This window comes from Brachycentrus maculatus, unplaced genomic scaffold (genome assembly GCF_059751285.1).
Source record: "Brachycentrus maculatus isolate JH-2025_06_01 unplaced genomic scaffold, ASM5975128v1 h1tg000237l, whole genome shotgun sequence".
Classification (NCBI taxonomy): Eukaryota; Metazoa; Arthropoda; class Insecta; order Trichoptera; family Brachycentridae; genus Brachycentrus; species Brachycentrus maculatus.
Genome location: NW_028280988.1, coordinates 431,944 through 453,948, shown reverse-complemented (window position 1 = coordinate 453,948; position 22,005 = coordinate 431,944). Strand labels below are relative to the sequence as shown.

The window sequence follows — 22,005 nt, the reverse complement described above, 5'->3', positions numbered from 1 at the left end:
CACTAGAACTTCACTAGAGACATCTATTGGTGAGATGTAAAGAAGCTTTTTATTAAGCAGAAACTCTTATATTAGTATGTGAGATCCGAATCCTGGATTATAATCACACACATGAGAAACGCCAGTAAATACCATTTTCATTTTTATTATTAAGCTTATAATTTGACCAGATAATTTATTTACAACATTTTGAGTGTGTCCAAATACTTGTTCACAAAATCTGGATTATCTCCAATTACAGGAGTTATTTTCATATTATTTTTTGACATCTCATCAAAGATGAAGAAGAATATGGAAGTCTAGGCATTTACGGGGCTTACGACCGTCATAGGCTGGTTTAAGTGATCACTTTACACACGTGTAACAACGTGTTACACGTTGTTACACGTGTGTAAAGTGATCACTTAAACCAGCCTATGACGGTCGTAAGCCCCGTAAATGCCCAGACTTCCATATTCTTCTTCATCTTTGATGAGATGTCAAAAAATAATATGAAAATAACTCCTGTAATTGGAGATAATCCAGATTTTGTGAACAAGTATTTGGACACACTCAAAATGTTGTAAATAAAATACATGTGTTTATAATTTTTTTAATTTATTTATTTGATTATTCTTACGAATCGAACTCGGGGTTTGTGTATAGAAGTAAAAATGGTATATCACTACACATGAGGCGAATAATTTCCTTTTTAACATTAAGGTTTAACACCCAAATGAAGTAGTCATCTAAAAAATTATTGGATTGTAGATACTATGTTCAATTCTAACACCGCAATTACATTTAATATTAACATCAATGTTATTTAAAGGATTACTATACATAATTATATTAATTAATATATTAATCACACACACACACATAAACATTTAAATAGAGTACACATTTGAATATATGTTCAAGTCCAAATGAACAAGTCACAAGCCCATGGGTTACAAATTGCGTTAAAAAATCCCAGGTACATATGTATTGTTAAAATTTGTGAGAAATGAATGGAGAGCATTATTGAGACCTGGTAGTGTGATAATGAGCCCAGAAACCACAGTGACAGTAACCAAAACCAGTGTGGAATATAATTATGTACAAAAGTTACCAGTTACCAGATTTCTGTGTCCATGTGACTAGTAACGGAAAGCACTCGGGCTCGGTGTTTGGAACCGTCATTAGGCATTGTGACTTTGTTTGGAGAAGTGACATAAGGTAAAGGGTTAGGATTGGGTCTAAGTTCTACATCGGAGTCGGAATCTAACATTTCGTCGGCGCTGATCTCCTCAGGTACATTTTGTACTTTGATCAATGTTCTCGGACGGCTATACAAAGGGCTGCTCAAAGGGCTCAATGACAGCTTTGTTAACTTCTGGTCAAATTCATCTCTAAGTACATCTAAATTATCACATTTATCTACCTCATCTCTAAACCTAAATTTGATATTGTTAAGTTCGCTGTGATAGAGCATTTTATCACAAAGCTTGGGAGAAACCGTAGCGGGGTAATTTATTTTGTTGTGTAACAAATCAGCCGCTATTTCGGATTCTATGAACTCTATCGATTTAGTATTATTTTTAGAAAGCCCGAAACTTTCCGTTTTCAATAATCTTTTAATTGGCATCATGGGAGAGTTTGCCATTTTATAACTATCGCTGCGTTTTACTTTTCTCCCATTGGAACTGTCTTTACTGTCATTTAATAAGTTGATAACTACTTTTGAAAATCCCGACATCCTGTTGGAAGGTACATTTTCATTAGCCAATTTATTTGGAAGATTTTTAGAGCTAAATATTTTGAGTATTTCGTCACTCTTGGAATTTCTCTTTCTTTTAGTCTTGTCAGGAAGGGCGGGAAGAAAGGTACTTGCGGGTCGAGGGGAAGTTATTTTATAATTATTAGACACACAATTATGGCGAGAGTCGGGATGAACATTTATACACAAACACCCAGGTACTTTTGTAAAACTCGATTGTCCATTTTGAACCTTACCTGGGTCGTTATCTTTTGTAGGCGAGAGACTGATTCCTTCTGCATCTTGGATATTAACGTAAGCACCTTTGGCCGCCGCTCGAGGAGACATTGGCCGTACGTTGGGAATGGAAGTTACTATGTTGGAAGGCGGAATCCTCACTATTTCGGAAGATGGAACTGAAGAACTGGATGCCGCGTTCGGTGCGCGAATCACGAGTTTTCCTAATTGCGGAGATAGAGGGCGAGAAGTGTTCATCGGTGGTAGACTTCTATGTCTGTCGTGGTGGTCACTTTGTACGTGAACTCCTTGGAACCTATCATTCACTGTGTTTTTCAGTACATCAACAGTGGCCGCGCTGCCAGATGATGATGATGCAATATTCTGGAGGTCTGATTTCCCTGGTCCATCCGTCACATCTTTCACAAAGGGACCCGGTTCAAAGGTGGTGTGTGCTCCTTTTCTTCTTCGCAAGCTATCGGAAGAATAAATTACTTTTCCTTCAGCATCTAGCATCACTCTCGCGCCATATCGTTTCAGAGCATCGGTAGCATTATCTAAATTCCGTTGGACATTTTCATTATAGACATCGGAATTTTCAGCGGATATGTTTGATGGCAGTTCATTAAGAGATACATATTCGGTTTCTTGTAGTTTTCCCGAGAGCACGGTATGAAGATTTCTTTTTACAACGTCATTAGAATAATAAACACCGCTAGTAGTGTTGATATTTACTTTTTGGTTATTATTTCTCACATCTGCAATAGTAACATATTCTCCATTATCAGTGTAAAGAGATTCACATACATGTAAATCTTTGCTGTTCTGAGCTTTCTTTAGAGACAGTTTTTGTGGGAATACATCTTTCAGCTTGCACATTAGATTATTGAGTGGCATAAAACTAGACTTTCGGTTTTCAGTACTCTTTTGAGAGTCCGGACGCTTTGTAACTGGTTGTTTCTTCGCTTTGTACTTTTTGGATAAAATGTTATTGAGGATAGACTGCTTCACTTCAGTCGGAGGTATATCTTCTTCCGCTGCTTGAACAGTTTTAGATTCAATTTTGTTTAATTTTGAATCCGGCACATTATCATTAAATACTAACGTGTCCAAATCAGTTTCTTGCGGAGGAAGTTCTAATTTTGGCCGACTTGAAATACGTTGCTTTATATCTGAGTCATCTAAGTCTTTATCCGTTAATACGACATCTTTTGGTTTGAAAGTGGATAGTTGTAATATTTTGTCCGGTTTCTCTAAAACCTCGGGCGAATTCTGCTTTGAATTCTGCGTACTTTCATCATCCGAGTTGTGTGGGGTGATCACGCACATAGATGGAATCCTGGAACTATTTATAGTAGTTTTTACTCTGATTCGTTCTATCCTGTCCACACCTTCTAAATCAGAGGATTCGGAGTAGTCGAGCTCCGAGCCGGCGCAAGATAACTTCCCTCCGTGAGCGCTGGACATAGAATCGTCTACCGGGGAACTAGAAGTGTTGTGTCCCGAGTCTGGTGATTCAGCTCCCGTGTTGGGTACATGCGCTAATTGTGTTTGATGTATCATAGCGACCACTGTTTCTTGAGTGAGATTATTCACGGTATTTTTGTTATCTCCAGAATCGGATGTAAGTTGAATACTGGTTTTTGGTAATGTATTTCTTTTGATAGTATTTGTCTTCTCTGAATTCTTCTCCATATTTCCTGTGGAACTCGTCGAACTACTCCAGCTTTTGTTCAGTTTAGATAGAGAGCTCTTCCTTTCCGGAACGGTCGGACCGAGGACTAAGGATCGATCGCTGCCTGCAGCCAGAAGAGTCGTGCAAACTGTTCCCGCAGAGCTGGTAGTTGTGCTGGTGGAACCTTTTCCAAATAATTCATACTCATTTTCGGCGGTAGTTTGATTGCTCGATGAATTAGTAAATGTGTTGGTCGTATGTAGTGGCGTAATAGGAAGACTGATGTCTTCTTCTTTCAAAGTTTTCAGTCCCGAATCCATATGGAAGGATGTATAATACCCTTCTGTATCACAAGAATACTCGGAGCTAGTCTCCATGTCGTCGTGTAGATCGTGAATAATGTCGGGAGTGAGAGTGCCTTCACTCGTGACGCTGCCCGATCCTGAGGTATTGAGGAACCTTCTTCGACTGACAATAGAGCTAGGTGGACCATGAAGAATGTTCAGGGAGTTACTGGAGGTGGCAGCCGATGTTGAACTCCTCGGGGCCGCTGTAGTGGAAGTAATTTCAGAACCGATGCTCGTCCTGCCGGACTCTGAACTGGCCGACCAGTTCCCGCTTGAAGAGTGAGGTTCCTCTTTCTGAGGTCCCCCAGCTCCGGTGATAGCTCGCCTTCGTCTTCCCGTGGAAGTGTTTTCGCGCAACTTAACAGCCAGTGACAGCGCTCCAGTCGCGGGTGCGGATATTGGTAAGCTAATGCTTTTCTCGGATGAGGAATAGGAATTATTTCTTTCATGAGAAATCTTTCTATCCTGCTGCTTGCCGGAATTTTTTCTCCTGCGCATGGTGACAGTTTCATAGATATTAACATCGTCAATGTCTTGAACTGTCGGGGATTTACTGGTTTTGGGTTTGTCACTTCTGCTGGAGTCTCTCGTGGTGTCTCCGGGCGAGCGGCCAATAAGGCGGAGTCTGCTCCTTCCCCACTGCTTGAGGCTGTCGAAGTGGGACTTTTTGGTGTTGATATCGTAGGGGCTCCTCTTGAGGAGATCACTGGAGTGTGACCTCATCACAACCCCCTCGGGGCTTCCCGCTTCCTCCGCGGGAATAGCGACGTCTCTGGAGAGGGTAAACACACCGAGCCAATTAGTAAGGAACTCTAATCACTATTATTTTTACTTTTCTTTTTAACGATACTCTACAAAATTATTTCATTGATCAGAATAATCAAGATAACATTAAAATTCATTGTTTATTGAAATATTTGATGAAAGCATTAGTAACGAAAACAGCAATGTTAAAAAATTAACCTTTTTACTACGTAATATGAAGATCTGATACCTGAAATCAAACAATATGATGACCAGTCTATGAGTGAATCCCATAGAAATTATGATAATTCTTTTATACATTGCGAAGGCTTCTATGGATTTCATTGTGGACAGTTAAATATTGCTTTTATTAGGTATATATTAAATCTCATACTTAATAATAAAAAAAAGGTGTTTGAACATCTCTGTGTCCATTACAAATGCACCCAATATTTTTTTTTGTAGAGTAACGAAGGCAAAGAGTGAGCCGTATTATATGAGTACAACAAAACTGTACATTTCATCGTATATTGTCATGTACAAAGCGTGAATGCTCGAAACATTTAAATAATTTAGTAAAAGAATTTCAATTTGCTCAAAAAACGTGCGGAAAAAGTTATATCTTGTTAAAACATGAATAAAATGTATTATATAAAGCAAACATACCACACATTTAGTGCAAAGCCATTAAATATTGTGGTCGGTTCGCACTGATGCAACTTGTGACTTACAATTTTGATTGTGTGCAATGATTACTAATAAAGTGTGAATAGTATTTGAGATTGGCGAATTTACATACGCATTGGAAATAAAAGGGCAATGCAATATTATGTACGCATCTCTGGTGTCTTTTTGCCATAATGTCAAATGTTTTAAATTATTTATTGTAACTGCAGACAATTGGTAGAATTCCTTATTGAATTGTTGGGTAATACATATATCCAAAATTAAACACGGTTTATTTGGTTGAACTCTACATTTATTTATGTATATTTTAATACGTGACGTGTTTCGTCTTCTTAGAACATTATCAAACACACCTGTTTGATAATGTCCTAAGAAGACGAAACGCGTCACGTATTAAAATATACATAAATAAATGTAGAATTCTACCAAATAAACCGTGTTTAATTTTGGATATATTACCCAACAATTCAAATGTTTGAAATTTGATAAAATCATACAAGTTCTCATACTAATGAGAACTTGCCCAACTATTATTTTTCTTCTTCTTGCTCTCATCCGTACCCAATGGTGCATAGGGTCCTGCATCAAAATCGATGCAATGTTATGTTGATTGTTTATTATATAAAGGTAAGGTGATAAGTCTTACATTTCAGGTACCAGTCCAGGGTAATATTAAATGAATGTTTAATCGAATTATTTTGACCCCTCCTGGGAATCCAACCCGGGACTTTGAGCATCAAAGCCAAATGCGGTAACCATTACACTATGAGGGCAGACATAATATTATTTATTATTTTTATTTAAACTCAAATTATTGTTTAAAATACCACTGTTTTTGCGATGTAAACATAAATGAAGGAGGAGAATGCAAAACTGTTCATTATACAAACAACACCCTATATATTTTTTTATGAATCTCTGTTGAATTTAGTACATAGTACATATCTTTCTTTATTCAAAATACAAATAACTTACTTGGTCAAAGTTTACGTCAATTTCTGACAAATTGTGTTTGGTTTAGACTTTTATTGTTTTATCATTGCGAACTTTGAAAAAGACACCAGTTTGTTTCAAACTTTTTAAACAAATAAAGACAAGCGCTTATAGTTTTAGTATATCAGTTGCACAGAATCAAAATGTCAGCAAGCAGTGACTGGTTACTAATAAGCGTCTATAAAGCTTACCCTGCGATTGCATCTCTAATTTCTTTCTGATCAGTGCCGGTGATAGTGTTTCGTCTTTTACCCCGTGGCTTTCTCGACCTAGTTCGTCGTTTGACGGTTTGCGAGTCGCCATTGGCCATTCTGTCGCAACTAGTGTCCATGTGGAGGAGCGAGCGTCGAGAGTGACACATCCTGTCGAATCCTCGCCCCGATGTGTCAATTTTTATCAATTGTGGAGGGAATCTGAAAATGAGAAAACATTTGAAATTAATATCTTAAAACATTGCTTGCGGAAAACGCTTAAAAGCATATTTTACATACTGTTAGTAGACAGCGGGAGACATTTACATGCGTTCTATTTGCTTACTTTTGGTTGAGCGTGAGATGCTAAAAATCATTATACAGATCGGAATTGTGTTTGCGGTTACTTGTGATTAGTATGAAACCCTAATTAGTATACTAATTAGGGTCGGGGTTGATGAAAAAACCCCCTGACAACAATGTGTTAATAGCATAAGTCTCTTACCAAATACAAACACAAGAGCAGATCGCTTTTTTTAGAAATACAGTTTGTTGCAACTGTCCAACTTGATGAACTAAGTCTAACTCACATCTTATCTATCGTGGGTATATTGGCAAAAAACGTTAACTCTAAAATCCTTTTAAATAATACTTGCTATTTAAAGCTTTTAGCCTGAATAAAATACCCGCTAATAAACTTAAAGTCAAATTTACTTTTAACCCTTACTGGTCTAATGTCAAATCTCATTCGACATAGATTTTTTCCTCTTAGGTCCCATGTCGGATGTTATTCGACATTTTTTTCATCATTAGTATTATTTATTTAAATTCCAAGCTTACATTTTTGTCACTCGTATCAATTACAACAGAATGTGAAGCAGAGAACAAAAGTTTTTTTCCAATTGGAACGTAACTGTCTACCTAGATTTTTTTTTTAATTTTGGGGTACCGGAAAGGGTTAAAACCACATAAATATGACATTTCAAACTACTTTGTGTATTTTGCCAGTTTATACAACTTTGAAAACTTTATAATACTGCATCATTAAGTCAAAATTGCATATTTTCGAGTTAACGTTTTTTGCCAGTACACCCACAATAAAAACTGGTTGGCAGTGATGTTTCCAAAGTGATTTGTATTTTTTTAACGGTAATTTTTTTTAAATTAACATTGTGAAAAAGTCCAAGGTGTGTGTTGGGAGTACTTACTTAGCAGCAATAACAGAGAATTGTTCTTCGGGGCTTGGTAGCTTGTGGTCGAGGGGTTCTTCATCGTCAGAACTCATGCCACCAGCGGAGTCCAGGTCTGCCAAGGTCCGGTTGGTGGTCACTCTGGACGAGGCGTCCGGAGCCACCGTGAGGTCACCCAGGGCTTCTGAAGAAGTCCATTTGCGGAGCTCTTCTATGGCAGCAGGCTGGAAAATTATTTAAAAAAAAACATATTATACAGCTCTAGACATACTGTCACTACGCAAAGGAAATTTAACCTTATCTACAATAAGCGATGGGTAACTACACCGCGTTAATTAGGAAACATGAATAAATAAACCAATTTTCGAAGCTGACCGATTTTTATTTTGAAGTGAAAATTCTAAGGCGGCGATTCGATAATCGATAACTGGACAATTGAGAGCCAAATTTCAAGGATGCGCGACGTTTGAAAATATCGAATCACGGACATATATATTTATAATATTTTAGTTATCACAAAGCTTTAATATCAGTATTACCAATTGAAGCATCAATCAATGTCAGTGTAAATATTAATTAAAAATCAATAAAAATATTTTCTTTGTAAACTTAAATAACACTGGACACTGACAAAAACATCATTAAAAAAGATAAGTACTTTTTTTTAACACTTCGGTGGTACTTTTAACTTGGCTATTTTTAAAATCTCAAATTAGGGCTTCATGTAGGAAAGGGTTAAACATCGATCAATAAGAAATCTCTGCTATTTTGCATTTAAGACTGTTTCATCTACCAGTTTTGTCTGCGTCATTCAGAAGTAACTAAAACCTTCCGAGGGACCGTTACTCTCGGAATCAAATATCAGATACTTAAGTAAGCTATTTTAAAGGCCTCATATAAGGGATTAATGAAGGAGAGGGTTAAACATTGACTATTGCGAAACCGTCTGCTATTTGCATATAAGACCGTTTCATCTACCAGTTTTGTCTGCGTCATTCAGAAGTAACTAAAACCTTTCGAGGGACCGTTACTCTCGGAATGAAATATCAGATGCTGCCATATTTGGCGACAAACCGACCAGTTGGTATGCGACTACGTATTTGGTCGTAAAAAACAAAGCTGACAACAGAAAGAGGTCTTTGGTCAAAGGCACTTCCAAGTAAGGAAACTTGTACAGAAAACGGAATAAAATGGCGCAGCAGCGGAAAGGAGGAAGCTAACTGATGTATCGCTCAATTTATAATGAGAACCTGCTTGCTTCGTGAGAAATGCTCAGGAAATTGGTTCTTCATATCTAATTTGTACACAATTCACGCCGCGCAAAGACGTGGAAGCATATAGATATAAAAAATTGTGTAATATATAATTCATATCATTTTAAAAGGCCGTAAAAGTAAAAATAATTCATAAGAAGCAATTGAAATAATAGATACACTATCGGAAGTGGAAAAAATCTCGAATGTAGCAAAGATAGAGTATAATACAAACTAAACATTTCAAAAATTTAAAATGAACAATTCAGATTTGATTGGATCAAGAACCAAATACTCAAACACGAAGTGGTTTCATTAATTGATTCGGTAGTCACTTTGTAATAATAATAATCCATTTTTAATTTACGGTGTTTGAAAATGATGAGGAATCCATTGAAATATGAATGCAATAGATTTAAAGAAATGGTGAAATTTGAATTAAAAACGTAGTGATCAGATATGAAATAAATATCATAACATCAGGTATGAAGATATTAAAAACAGCACGTAATAAAATCCCACCGTAGCACGTAAAAAATCAGCCAAATGACATGGGTTTACGTGCAAAACGAATGTATTTTTTAAAGGTAGTTAGTTACATAATACATATCCCTTACTCCTTTCAATAACGTCATACTGTATATCAAAAATCGTCAATTTTCAGTTGTGCATGATTTCGGAATCCCCAGAAAATATACTATATCCCAGCAAAAGCGACATATTTTTAAACTTAATATTAAGCCGCTACAGGGCAGAAAGTGTTGTTTTTGCATTTTGAAGAAAAAGTATTGTTTAATTATTTTTTTAAATATAGGTACTAAATAATGAAAAATCAAGTTTATACGAGTATGTGACGTTGTTGAAAGGAGTGAGCGATATATGCATGTATATAGACGCAGTTCCTTTAAATGCTTCCTAAGGTCAGAATATTTACGATGTAAAACCATTGAAAGTGCATCTTTCACGATAAATACTCAATGTAACTTCCGGGTGCATTGTTTACAAAAGCACCTGCAGGGAATTGGTATCAAGATTGAAATTTAATTGACAGTTTACATAATATACTTAAAACGGATTCAGTTAACTTGAAATGTGATTTCTGTCGAAGATTTGTTTGATAACACACCAGTATCAAATAACTAATAAAACAGTTGTCATCCAGAATTTATTAAATCATTGATTGATTCGGCAGTCACTTTGTGATAAAATCCATCCATTTTAATTTAAGTTTTACTTGGTAAATACCACTATTAAAAAAAAATCCATAGTGACACGTATTTCGATGCCTTTCGCATCATTTTCAAACAATATTTATTTACCAAGTAAAAAAAATTAATGATGTATTAAATCAATGTATTATTTTGAGAACTAATTATGAAAAATACATACTTATTTATTGAAAAGCTTTTGTTAAAAAATCGAAAAGTTTTTTAACATGAATTTCGAGAAGACTTACCCAGAAGCAGGCATGAGATTTACCTCTATACCAAAATACCAATAAAAAGTTAAAATACAATAAAAAATAATTTGATATACTAAACTCATAAAAACCGTTTCCGGTCCGGAATCAAAATAATGTTACCTCTATTGTGTTGTTACATAAAAAATTATGACCGAATTATACCATAGCTGTACACAAAAAATATGAATTCCATAAAATGGTTCAAGTTTATGGGTTTAAAGTGTGATGTAACCAAAACTAGGCCGTAAATGCTCTACAAGCCCACGCTGCTTTACGATTCCATGGATGATGAGAATAAAATCAATGTTCAATGAACTGGATCTAGGGAAAATTGGGCTTTCTATGACCCAATAAACTGGTTTGCCGAAGGAATATTTTATAAATTACCACCTATCTCGGTTGAAACGTTACTGTAAAAATTCCCTTAAGCGACTGGACCCAGTTATTGGATATTCAAATTCGAAGGGCCGCGGCTGTGGATATTTGAATTGACAGTACTGTTATATTTTTGAGATTTAATAATACGTATAACGATAATTGATCGAGCACAAAAATTGAATCGTCATCGTGGAGCCATAAACGAGAATTTTGAGATGTTCCTTTGGCAGGTAGGAACCGATCATCCAAACATTTTTTATCTATGGCGTTGTGCGTAGGGAATTCGTTGAATTTGGGCAAATGTAACACCTAACCATTATTTGCTGAAGAAATTATACTTTACTGAATAATTAATACATGAACATATAAATCTTGCCTCCAAATGCACGTGGCAAAGAAAGTAATATGGCTAGTTTTATTTAAGAGCATTAAAACACCTTTCATTCATTCATTCAAACTCTCATCCGCACTCGATGTTGCATAGGGCACTGCATCATATAAACGCAGTGTTATCTTGATCTTTAACACATGAAGAAAACGTCATCAGAACTCCACGTCAGGTACCAGTCCAGGGTAATATTGAATAATATGCATTAGAGTGAAAAATCACTTATATTTTTTTGACCCTACCCTGGGAATCGAACCCGGGACTTCTAGTACGGTAGCCAAGCGTGATGACCATTACACTACGGAGGCGGACTGGCACACCTTAATGGTATTATATTCAGGTAAAAGGTGTCGAGATGACACTATTTTGACACATGTGGCATAACAGCATGTCTCGAGATAAACTAAAAGTTACAAGTTGCCGCATACTTTCGATTTAAGGTGTTGGAAATTATTCATACCAATCTGGTTTCAATGTCCACATCAACCTTCTCCCTCAGCCTTCTCCTGCGAGCGCCAAGGATCGGAGTGCATTGAACGAGTGGCGAATTGCGTCCACCGCGACTTCCCAAACCTCCCTGAGCGTCCAGGCGACCAGCGGTGGCATACAGGTCCTTGAGACATTGTGGTCTGGAATGTGAAACGAAATAAATTGTAAAAGGAAACATTTAAATATTTAAGTACACCACTCATGTAAAAGACATTTATTGGGGCACTAACATAAAACCTTTTGACATTCTACCAATTTATGAGATTACAAATACAATGCTTCAAATAATGTTGAAAACAACTCACAGCAACACCATACCGATTTTTAACAAAGAAATTCATAATCATAATTCACGAGAACATAACAAAATACATGTGGAGCCGATAAACACTACTAAATTTGGAGTAAGGTCCTTAAAATATATTGACAATACCCAAATTAACTAGCTGCCTGGCATTTATAAAATAAAACCCATTCGGGGTCCAAAATAAATGATATGAAAAAGTACTTTATGGAAAGATATATATGTAGTGATTAGTCATATTTTCTTATTTTGTTTTTACTTTGTGTTTTAAAAAAAAAATATTTTCTCATTTGTTTATTTTAAATATGCTTCTTACCTTATGTTTTTCTCATTTATTTATTTTAAATATGCTTCTTATGCCTATTTATTATACCTGTTTATTTATTAAAATATTTTTATATTTTGCCATGTATAAGTATTAGTTTTGATTATTAAAAAAAAATATTTTTTGTTACATTATTATAATATTTGTGTTCCAGTCTTGTTAACCTTAATCCCATGTCCCAAAATGAGAAATATAAATTAATCATCGGAAATATTATACATGTATATATAACTTATGTATGTTATATATTTAAAAAATAAATAAATAGGAATTACAAGGGAAACACCCAAAGCCAACTATTCCAAACTTTTAAGAATCAGATTTAGCTACTTTTCAAAACGGTACATTTAAATCCTGATTTATTAATATTTTACGACAGGAAGGTATGTTGCTTTAAATGCATAATCATTAAGAAATCGATAAAAACCTTGAAGTCGATATTAATTTAATTATTTAAGATCAAAATTCAATAAAATAGGCACTCTCCTTATCATTCATCGTTCACTTTGTGATCATACCATACCACAAAGTTAACAATGCTTTAAATATACAAAATATAGGCATTATTTCACTAATCTAGATTTCAGTTACCCGATTTTAAAATCGTAAAGAAATTATTAGTAAAAATACTACCGGTAATTTTTCTATCTATATTTCCTGCTTATTAAAAAACCTTGTATGAAAAATCAACCGATGGTTTCGAATTATGCTTTTTATCTGTTATGTATGAGTATTTTTTCTTGGTAATGTTAGCAGTAGCAGTAAAATTGTCATGTTCCATTTTATAACTTAACACAATTAGTTATTTTTAAAACAATTACTTTTATAACAAAGTTTTATAACAATGTTAAGGGTAAATCATTTTTTGTTACATCCACAATTTCGGAAAAAATCTCGTTATGTTTTTAAATTGAAAGCCCACGCCAAATTATTTGTCAGAAACTGACATTTGGGAAGGACCGAAATATTATAAGACGAACAAATAACCCAACAAAGTGATTCAAACCTCAGAAAATAACATACAATAAAGTTGAGATAAGTTAGAACAAAAAGGGCTACGAAAGAGTTTACGAGAGGCAAAATTGGAGAAAAGTTTTAACCCAACGCAAATAAACGGAATAAATTTTTACCTAAGTGTAGTTTTGAGCATTACTATCAATTTACATAATCTGAGGAGAAAGAAAGAGGGAAAGCAAACAAATTGGAACTTTAAAGAATAAACCAGCCGAATATCTGTTCCAGTTATCGCCGCAAAAGCACCGCCGAGGTTCGGTGAAATTTTTGGAATAAGTGGAGACCCCTTTGAGCTCTTTAAATCTTCCTTATCTAGGTTTTTGAAGCCGTTTTTAACAATCCCGCGTCTTTTATTTATGCTTTATTTGGATTAGACTTGTTTTCGGCGCGGATTGGATTAGAATTGAGAGATTCAAAGGATAACAGAATGGAGGAATACAAAGAAATAAATAATGACATTTCGAGAAAGATACGAGATAGCAAATTTCCATGAATTGCTCGGTATTTTTTCAGATTTTTGGAAGAATATTATTTTAGCAGATAATATGTTTACACGTATTATGTAGGTACAGAGATTTCACATTTAAAATTAAGGTTTCGAATAAACAATACCATATGACTCAAATATGTGGGTACTATGCTATGCGATTTTCAAATGTAATGGAACCTATCCCTTATTTTTGTATTTAGTTCAAGTCTTTTTTTATGCGAATTCGCTAAAAAAATCTCAAATTTAAACTAGTGCAGATTACAACCGTACAAGTGTGATTGTGACACTGGCACAAAGATAAGCTCAAATCTTACATCGTATTCAAGAGATACTTTATTGGAAAAACAAAAGAAGCACTTGTAATTTGGATTGAAGATGTACCGATCTCAAAAACGATTTCCCATATGTGGATATTTAATTAACGGAAGGAACGCATCTATCGCATAAAAAGAGACCCAAATGTATTTTTTTTTAAAAGTGGAGAAGCATGAGATTCATAAATAAAAATAATTCAAGGAGACTTCATAATTACCTGGTATCTGGAGTGAAGATCCCAGAATTGAGTACAGCCTTGCACTCGAAGTGTTCCTTTCTCAAGGCAAATGCAGACAGATTTCCCTCCGCTGAAAAAGAAAAAGAAAAGTTAAAAAAATATAATTTGAAATATTTTTTTTATACATAAATGTAAAATCGATAAAGACACATAAATTGCGAATGAAGTCAGTGTTATAAACATTAAAAATACATTTGTATCATTAGGAAAATGTCACAAAAATTCGATCTCTCAGGCTAATGTGCGGCAAAAACATGTATGATAAATGCTCGAATGGTGATATAAGAAAATAATTCAAGGCTGGTATGAGCATTATCGATAAAAAATATGAAAGGTGTGCTGAGATGGTTTGGGCGTGTAAACCGGATGAATGAATAAAGAACAATAAAACACAATTTATGAGCCGAATGAAGTTGGTAATAGAACCAGAGGAAGATCAAGGAAAACTTGGCATGATTAAGTATTTCAAATACTTGGTAAATAGTGGTCAGGTCAAGTTGGAATAATCAGCGGGTGCGTATGAGGAGATGCATGAATGTGGAAAAGGCGCAGATTGTTTGCTAAAACAAATTGGTGTGGCGTTCTATTCTTTCTGACTAGCCCTGTGGGGAAGCGGCTTGATAGTAAGTAAATTAGTTATTCAGAAAAAAAACATCATAAAGATGATGCAAAACCCATTAGTGAAGTCAGTCAATACCGATTTTTAGAGATTTTTGATAATGGTATAGTTAAAACAGCAACCGATAAATCAATATATATTTCATATACAAGCAACGGAGTGCAGAGCGTGAGGAATGTGTTAATATTTATGGTGAATATGAAAGGCATTGTGATAAAGTAAACACAACAATCTTTCATGGATCGTCAACAAACAAATGCAAGGATTCCCTTTGGTGTTCGGCCGATATGATCCGATAAATTTTATATTTATAAAAGCGGCCGAGTCAAAGAGAACTCAAGCGGAATTCTCGATAATCCACGCGTGTTATTCAAAACGATTTTTTTGAATTTATTTTTAAAGAATTCTGTATTTAGACCATACATTAACTTAAAGTACATATTTACAACATTTTGAGTGCGTCCAACTTGTATTGGATTTTTTTTTAATTACCTAACGTCCAAGTGACTCTAAAATCTAGCTACGCTTATCATGACCCTACTCAGGCTTCAACTTTTTAAGTTTCATAGCCTATGCCTACTCGTGAGTGGATTTACTGTTTATGTTTAAAGTTACTATAATTCATGTAATTCATAAGTGAAAATTCTAGGCAAAAACACTCGCGACTTGTCTTGGAACATTTATATGTATATATTGATTCAAATTCGAAACGAAGTGGTTAAATTCACTAAAATTTCACCAAAGATATCTATTGTGAGATGAAAGAAGCTTTTTATTGTGCAGAAACTTTTTAATTTGTATGTGAGGTCCGAATCCTGGATTATAATCGCATATATAAGAAACGCTAGAAAATATTTTTTATTTTAGCTAATAATTTGACCAGTAAATTTATTAACAATATTTTGAGTGTGTCCAAATACTTGTTCACAAATCTGGATTATCTCCAATTAGGAGTATTTTTTTAAAATAACTCCTAATTGAAGATAATACAGACTTGCGAAAAAGTATTTGGACACACAAAAATGTTGTAAATAAATTAACTGGTCAAATTATAAACTAAAATAATAAAAAAATTCTAGCGTGTCTCATGTATGTGATTATAATCCAGGATTGGGACCTCACATACAAATGAAAGAGTTTCTGCTCAATAAAAAGTTTCTTTCATCTCACCATAGATGTCTTTAGGGAAATTCTAGTGAATTCAAGCACTTCAATTCGAATTTTAACAATATACATATAGTTCCAAGAAATTAAGTAGTGTCGTTTTCAATCATGGGTAGAATTGGTGAATGTAACACGTGTGTAAAGTGATCACTTAACCATATTCTTATATTCCATATCTTCATATATATCGAGATGTCAAAATGTAGGGATAATTTCTTACTGCGAATGACATTTTGTCTACTTTTCCACAAAAAAAGCATTAATGCATTGGTAAATAATATATAATTTGTATTATGTAATATGTAAATAATTTGTATTACATACTTGAATTCTTTATGAAGTATGTTCTTGGTCCTATATCACTCTTAGGCCGTATGCGATTTTTTTTAGTTACAAAATCGAGTAAGAACATCTTCAAGCATTCACAATTAAGTTAAAATGAAACAATAATGTATTAGACACTGTAAATTATATTTTTTTAATGGGAATTTCAACATAATTAATGAGAAATTTGTAGTGAAATTGATTAAGTACTATTCACTTTAAACTATAACATACACTCAGAATAAACGGTTTATATAGGTACAGAGATCACGATCAACTACTTCATATTTTATTGTTGGTTTTACTGTCTCTAAATATTTACCATTTTATGCATGAAATAATTACTGACGATAAGATATCAACAAGTTCAAGATAATCGTCAAATACGTAGATAACAAAAATATTATTGATAAACTATACTTTTTATCAATTGAAAAGTAAACTGCAAGAAATGATTGTATTAATCTAACGAATACATATGAATTCAACACGTTTTAAACTACATATGTAGGTACCAAAAAAAGAAAAATAAATTAGCATAAATATGTGTTTATTTTCATTTGGCAGTACACAACGGCGTCCTGGTTCCAACACCCTAACGTATGGACGTGAAGCATGGAGTTGGCAAAAGAAGGAAATAAAAGTAGACTGAATTGAAGAAATACCCTATTAGAACAATCTTAATACTTCAGTATTATGGAGAGTGTTCTAGGGGACCCTGTAAATAACTAAATTTACATTAAAAGTAATGGCATCAAAGGAAGGGATTTCTAGGATTTCAATCAAAATTCTATCGTCCTTTTAATAAACAGAGATCAATGAGAGGATATACTATTGAAATGCTTAAGATTTAGGGAAAGCATAGGATAATATTAAAATTTCTGGAACGACTTCAGTTTGTTTTCATTATCAAATAAATGCATACATAAATCACGCCTGAAAACATGGTTTTTAAATTGTTATGCATATGAAATTGAAAATCATGTTTTTAAACGTATTTCAGTATGTAAAATAATCCGGTTATTGTCACAGACACAAATAAAAGGGTTTCTGCAAAATGAAAGCTTTCTTATACCAATCATAGATGATATGGGTCAACATAAAGCGAGATGAGATTTATGATATATTTATGAGTTCTAATATTTTTAAAAGTGTTGTCAATCATGGGATGATATAATGGTGAATATTACACGTGTTTATAGTGATTCTTCTTCTTCCATATTGAGATATGAAAATGTAGATTTTTTGCTGCGAATAATACCATACTTCGTTTCATTTCGATAAAGAAGTATTACAATATAAAAGCATTGGTTCGTTAATATGCTAATGTATTTTGGTCAGAAAAGGCAGTCCACGTGTGGCTTTTTACATGGATGTTTTGTATACACAAAATTCTAAGGTTTGTACCCACATTAATACCGATAAAAGGAAGTGAAGATGAGGGTAAGGTAGGGTGTCCAGAAAGGAAAGGTTTCGGAAATAAAACTATTCGTCTTGTCACGATTTGAAAATGTTAAATGTCATGGAGTCCGAACGGTGATTCATCTAAACTTGGTGATGCAAGTCTACCATGAAAATGAATGTGGGGTATGATTTAACATAAAAATATAAGCATTTCCAGAGAAAAGAAGCAAAAAAAACGTTTAATACGTATTCCTATCTTACATCATTTTGAGTGCGTCCAAATACTTGTCCACAAATCTGAATTATCTCCAATTCTAGGAGTTATTTTTCATATTTATTGTAACTGCAGACAGTTGGTAGAATTCCATATTGAATTGTTGGGTAATATATCCAAAATTAAACAAGGCTTATTGGATTGAATTCTACATTTATTTATGTATTTGTGAAACCGTGACGCGTTTCGTCTTATTAAGACATTATCAAACACTAGTGCCTTAATAAGACGAAACGCGCCACGTATTCACAAATACATAAATAAATGTAGAATTCAATCCAATAAGCCTTGTTTAATTTTGGATATATTTCCCAACAGTTATTTTTTCATGTGATTTTTTTGACATCTCAACAAAGATGAAGAAGAATATTCTACTTCATAATAGAAATTATTTTACATAATAGAAATAAAAATAATAATAAACCCATAATTAACATGTTAATATGACAATTACTAAAGCCTCTCCCCTATTGTCTATATTCCCACGGATAAAAAATGAAATTTAGAAACAGCTCCTACCCTCTCTTGATCCTTCAACATCCCAGGGTCAAAACTCAAAAATTTAAACTTAAAATCACTTTCGGTGTTTGGCGAAATGCATTGAAACACGTGTCACAAAGGATTTTAAGATGTAGTGGTATTTATCAAGTGAAATTTGAAATGATTGTTCATTTTATTTTGTTAACTACACATTTTTGAGTGAGCTTTTTACCAATTAAAATTCTGAGAGGTAATTTTTTTCAACATACACTAAATTAGGTTGTCCGTTTTTCTCGTTTAGTTTAATTTGTGTGAAATTCCGATAAATTTTGTGCCTACATAGTTCAATACACAAAAATGTGTAGCTCATTGTTATTATACTCGTATGTATTGACCTGTGTTTGAAAGGGCTGGGCAACATTTCGGATCATCCTTCACACGCATAAAAATTCAAAATGTACTGCGTAGTGAACGTACATTATATTTTATTTAAAGACTAGTTGTACCCAGCCACGCATTTCTGTGACACAGTCAAGTTAGATGGAAAAGATAGAAAAGCGAAAGCACACCTTTATGATACGTTTGATTTCATAATGCTTGTGTTAAGTCTGCAATGAGCAATATTTAGAAATGCGTGCATTGGTTCGTTCAACCGATGGCACTACCATTTCAGTAAAAAAAATAATATACATTTCACATATCACAAGTCTGTCTTAGGGGATTTTAGATTTTGAACAAACGAATGTATTTATATATTATATTTTTATTTTTATACACGTACATTAAAACAATTTTTATTTAATTTTTCATTAGGTACCATTATCATCATATTATTATTCAAATCTTTATAAGCGCCATAGCGCTGAGAATATGTGCCAAGTATTTTACGAAAATGGCGCTATATATGTAGATTATCCAAATTATTACTATAATCATTATAATACATACAAATATTTTTATAGCATTGAACTTACGTACGAACATTTGATACATAATATTTTTGTAATCACTGAACTTTGTTATTTTGGTACTTTGTGATTTTTTCTGAATCGTGTTGGTTCGTCACCAGATGTGGTCGACCCCTGCGCAAGCAGCGTGTAGTCAGTGAGCCCGTATTGACGGAGCTAATCGAATGGATTCAAAGAATCCTTCAAGTTGAAAGAGACATCCCGTCTTTGTGTTTCCGTCGGGTATCGTGGATCGGCCTTATTACTACCGAACGTGACCAATTACACGAGGATGGATGCTGCGAGCTGCGATATCCTCGGCTGAATGCGGTCATGTTTCATCTCCTAGAGGTCACTGGCTGTATGGAGTATAGAAAATGGATAATGAAACTGCCTCCGCTTGTGGTGAGGAGAATTTTCCACATTTTCTGCAAAGTGATATATCTATAATAAAAACGATATATTATGTAAAGAAAGTGGATAGTAATACTGCCTCCGCGTGAAGAGATATTTCCATATTTTTTTATAAGTTATATACAATACAAACCAACGAGACGAATTAGGAAATTATAATACAGTTATTAAATTGCCAAAAAAATATAGTGGAACCCCGGAAATCTAAACAAGATTTTATTTAATTTAAAAGCAAAGACTGAAAAACACATTCATTATTATTATATGTAACCTATTTTTTTTCAAAATTATTGAAAAGTTAATGAAGTATACAGTACTGTACCTACCTATATTGCTACTCAATTATTGGAAGAAAAATGTTAACCTTTTATACTTCAATAACTGACTTTTTTAATAATTATGTAGATTGCTCAGAGCTTTTATCACTCATCAATTTTAGAGTCCCGGGAACACAGACCAGAAACAAAACTTTATTTAAAATCCCTAAAATTCACACCAAGTCCTACCAAAATTCATTTTTAAATCGAGCCTGCGATATGTGCAGTGAAATGCTTAATGAAATAGACATCAATAGTGTTTCTTTTAATACGTTTCAGAGAAATATTCTCGATGTTTATTTGACTATTTGATATTAAGAATATTTATATTATTTGATAAAAACATTTATTGTAAGTTTATTATAAAGTTATACTTTAATGTACAGTTAGTTATACAGTTTATTTTTAAATTACTTAAGTGAAAACCTGTAACTGGAATTAAATTATTTTTTAAATTTTATTTTATAATGTTATTTTTGTAAATATTCTGTTGGTTTTCAAATAACATAAATAAATAAATGAAAAGGGTAATATAATTGACGACAAAATCTCGAAGCTTTAGATGCAAGTTCAAGAAGTGCCGTGGTGAATTTGTAAGCCCGCTACAAGTCATTACCGGAGGATAGTAATTTATTTTAGTAGTCTGCTGTGAGCAACAAGGCCAGACCGAGTTGACAGTGACATCCATACAACAAGACGAGTGGAGATCACTGGTCGGCTACAGCAGTCAGTAGGCCACAGAAATAGATTCACTACCAAGTGCAGGACTCCAGAATGGGAGGGATTGGATTTGATAGGAGCAGATAAGAAATAAGAGTTAATCTATACTTTTAGAGATGATCTTTGATATCCATTAAGTAAAAGCAAAATTATACGCGACGCAATTCATTTATTGGGAGATTTTTCTGAAAAACTATTTGTTCCTAGAAATATGCGTATAGCGCCCCTGCGATAATATTTTCAAAAAAAGGAGTTTTTTATAATAAATTTTCTAAAATTCTTATTATTATATTAAAACATTATTACTTATAGTTTTAGCATTAACATTATGGAAAAACATGATGATTTAAACATAAAAATAAAACATTCGCATTATACCACTATTTGGGTTTATTTATGTAAACATGACTAGTTTTGAGAAATACAGATATTATCTAGTCAGTTTGTATTTTCACCTGTTAATGAGAACATCTGCAGTTTTCGAAACTAGTCTTGTTTACTATAATAAACTCAAAAAGTGGCCTTACACAAGTGTTTTATTTTTATTTATAAATCATCATATTATTTCACAAAGTTAATACCAAATCAATAAATAATATTTTTTTACCTGCTGACGTTCTCATGAACGTCTAAAGTTCTCGATGTAAACTAGTTCTGTTTACATAAATAAACTTTTAAAAAATGTGGCATTACGAATGTGTTTTATTTTAATATTTTAAGTTCATTTTCAGTTGAAATCCGGTTCTGAGTTGAGTAGAAAAAAAAAACAAAAAAAAGTTGAAAGATGCCGCTTTCAGGCGTTAGAAGTTAATATTGCCACTTCTGTGAAGTACTTACATTTTATTAGTAAACCATTTGCGCCACTTATAGTTAGAGGATACATCATCTTACCGCATTTTACG

The 22,005-nt window shown here is 33.6% G+C and overlaps 1 protein-coding gene across 1 annotated transcript in view; it reads right to left on the bottom strand.

Annotated features, from left to right (window-relative positions):
- Positions 1-22,005, bottom strand: part of gukh (NHS actin remodeling regulator GUK-holder) — a 243,022-nt gene that overhangs the window by 6,004 nt on the left and 215,013 nt on the right. The window contains exons 2-6 of the mRNA XM_088264757.1: positions 14,420-14,510; positions 11,726-11,894; positions 7,803-8,008; positions 6,595-6,816; positions 1,978-4,751 (exon numbers count right to left, since the gene is read on the bottom strand). Coding sequence (XP_088120883.1) covers positions 1,978-4,751; positions 6,595-6,816; positions 7,803-8,008; positions 11,726-11,894; positions 14,420-14,510 — 3,462 coding nt within the window. The remainder of the gene's footprint in view (positions 1-1,977; positions 4,752-6,594; positions 6,817-7,802; positions 8,009-11,725; positions 11,895-14,419; positions 14,511-22,005) is intronic.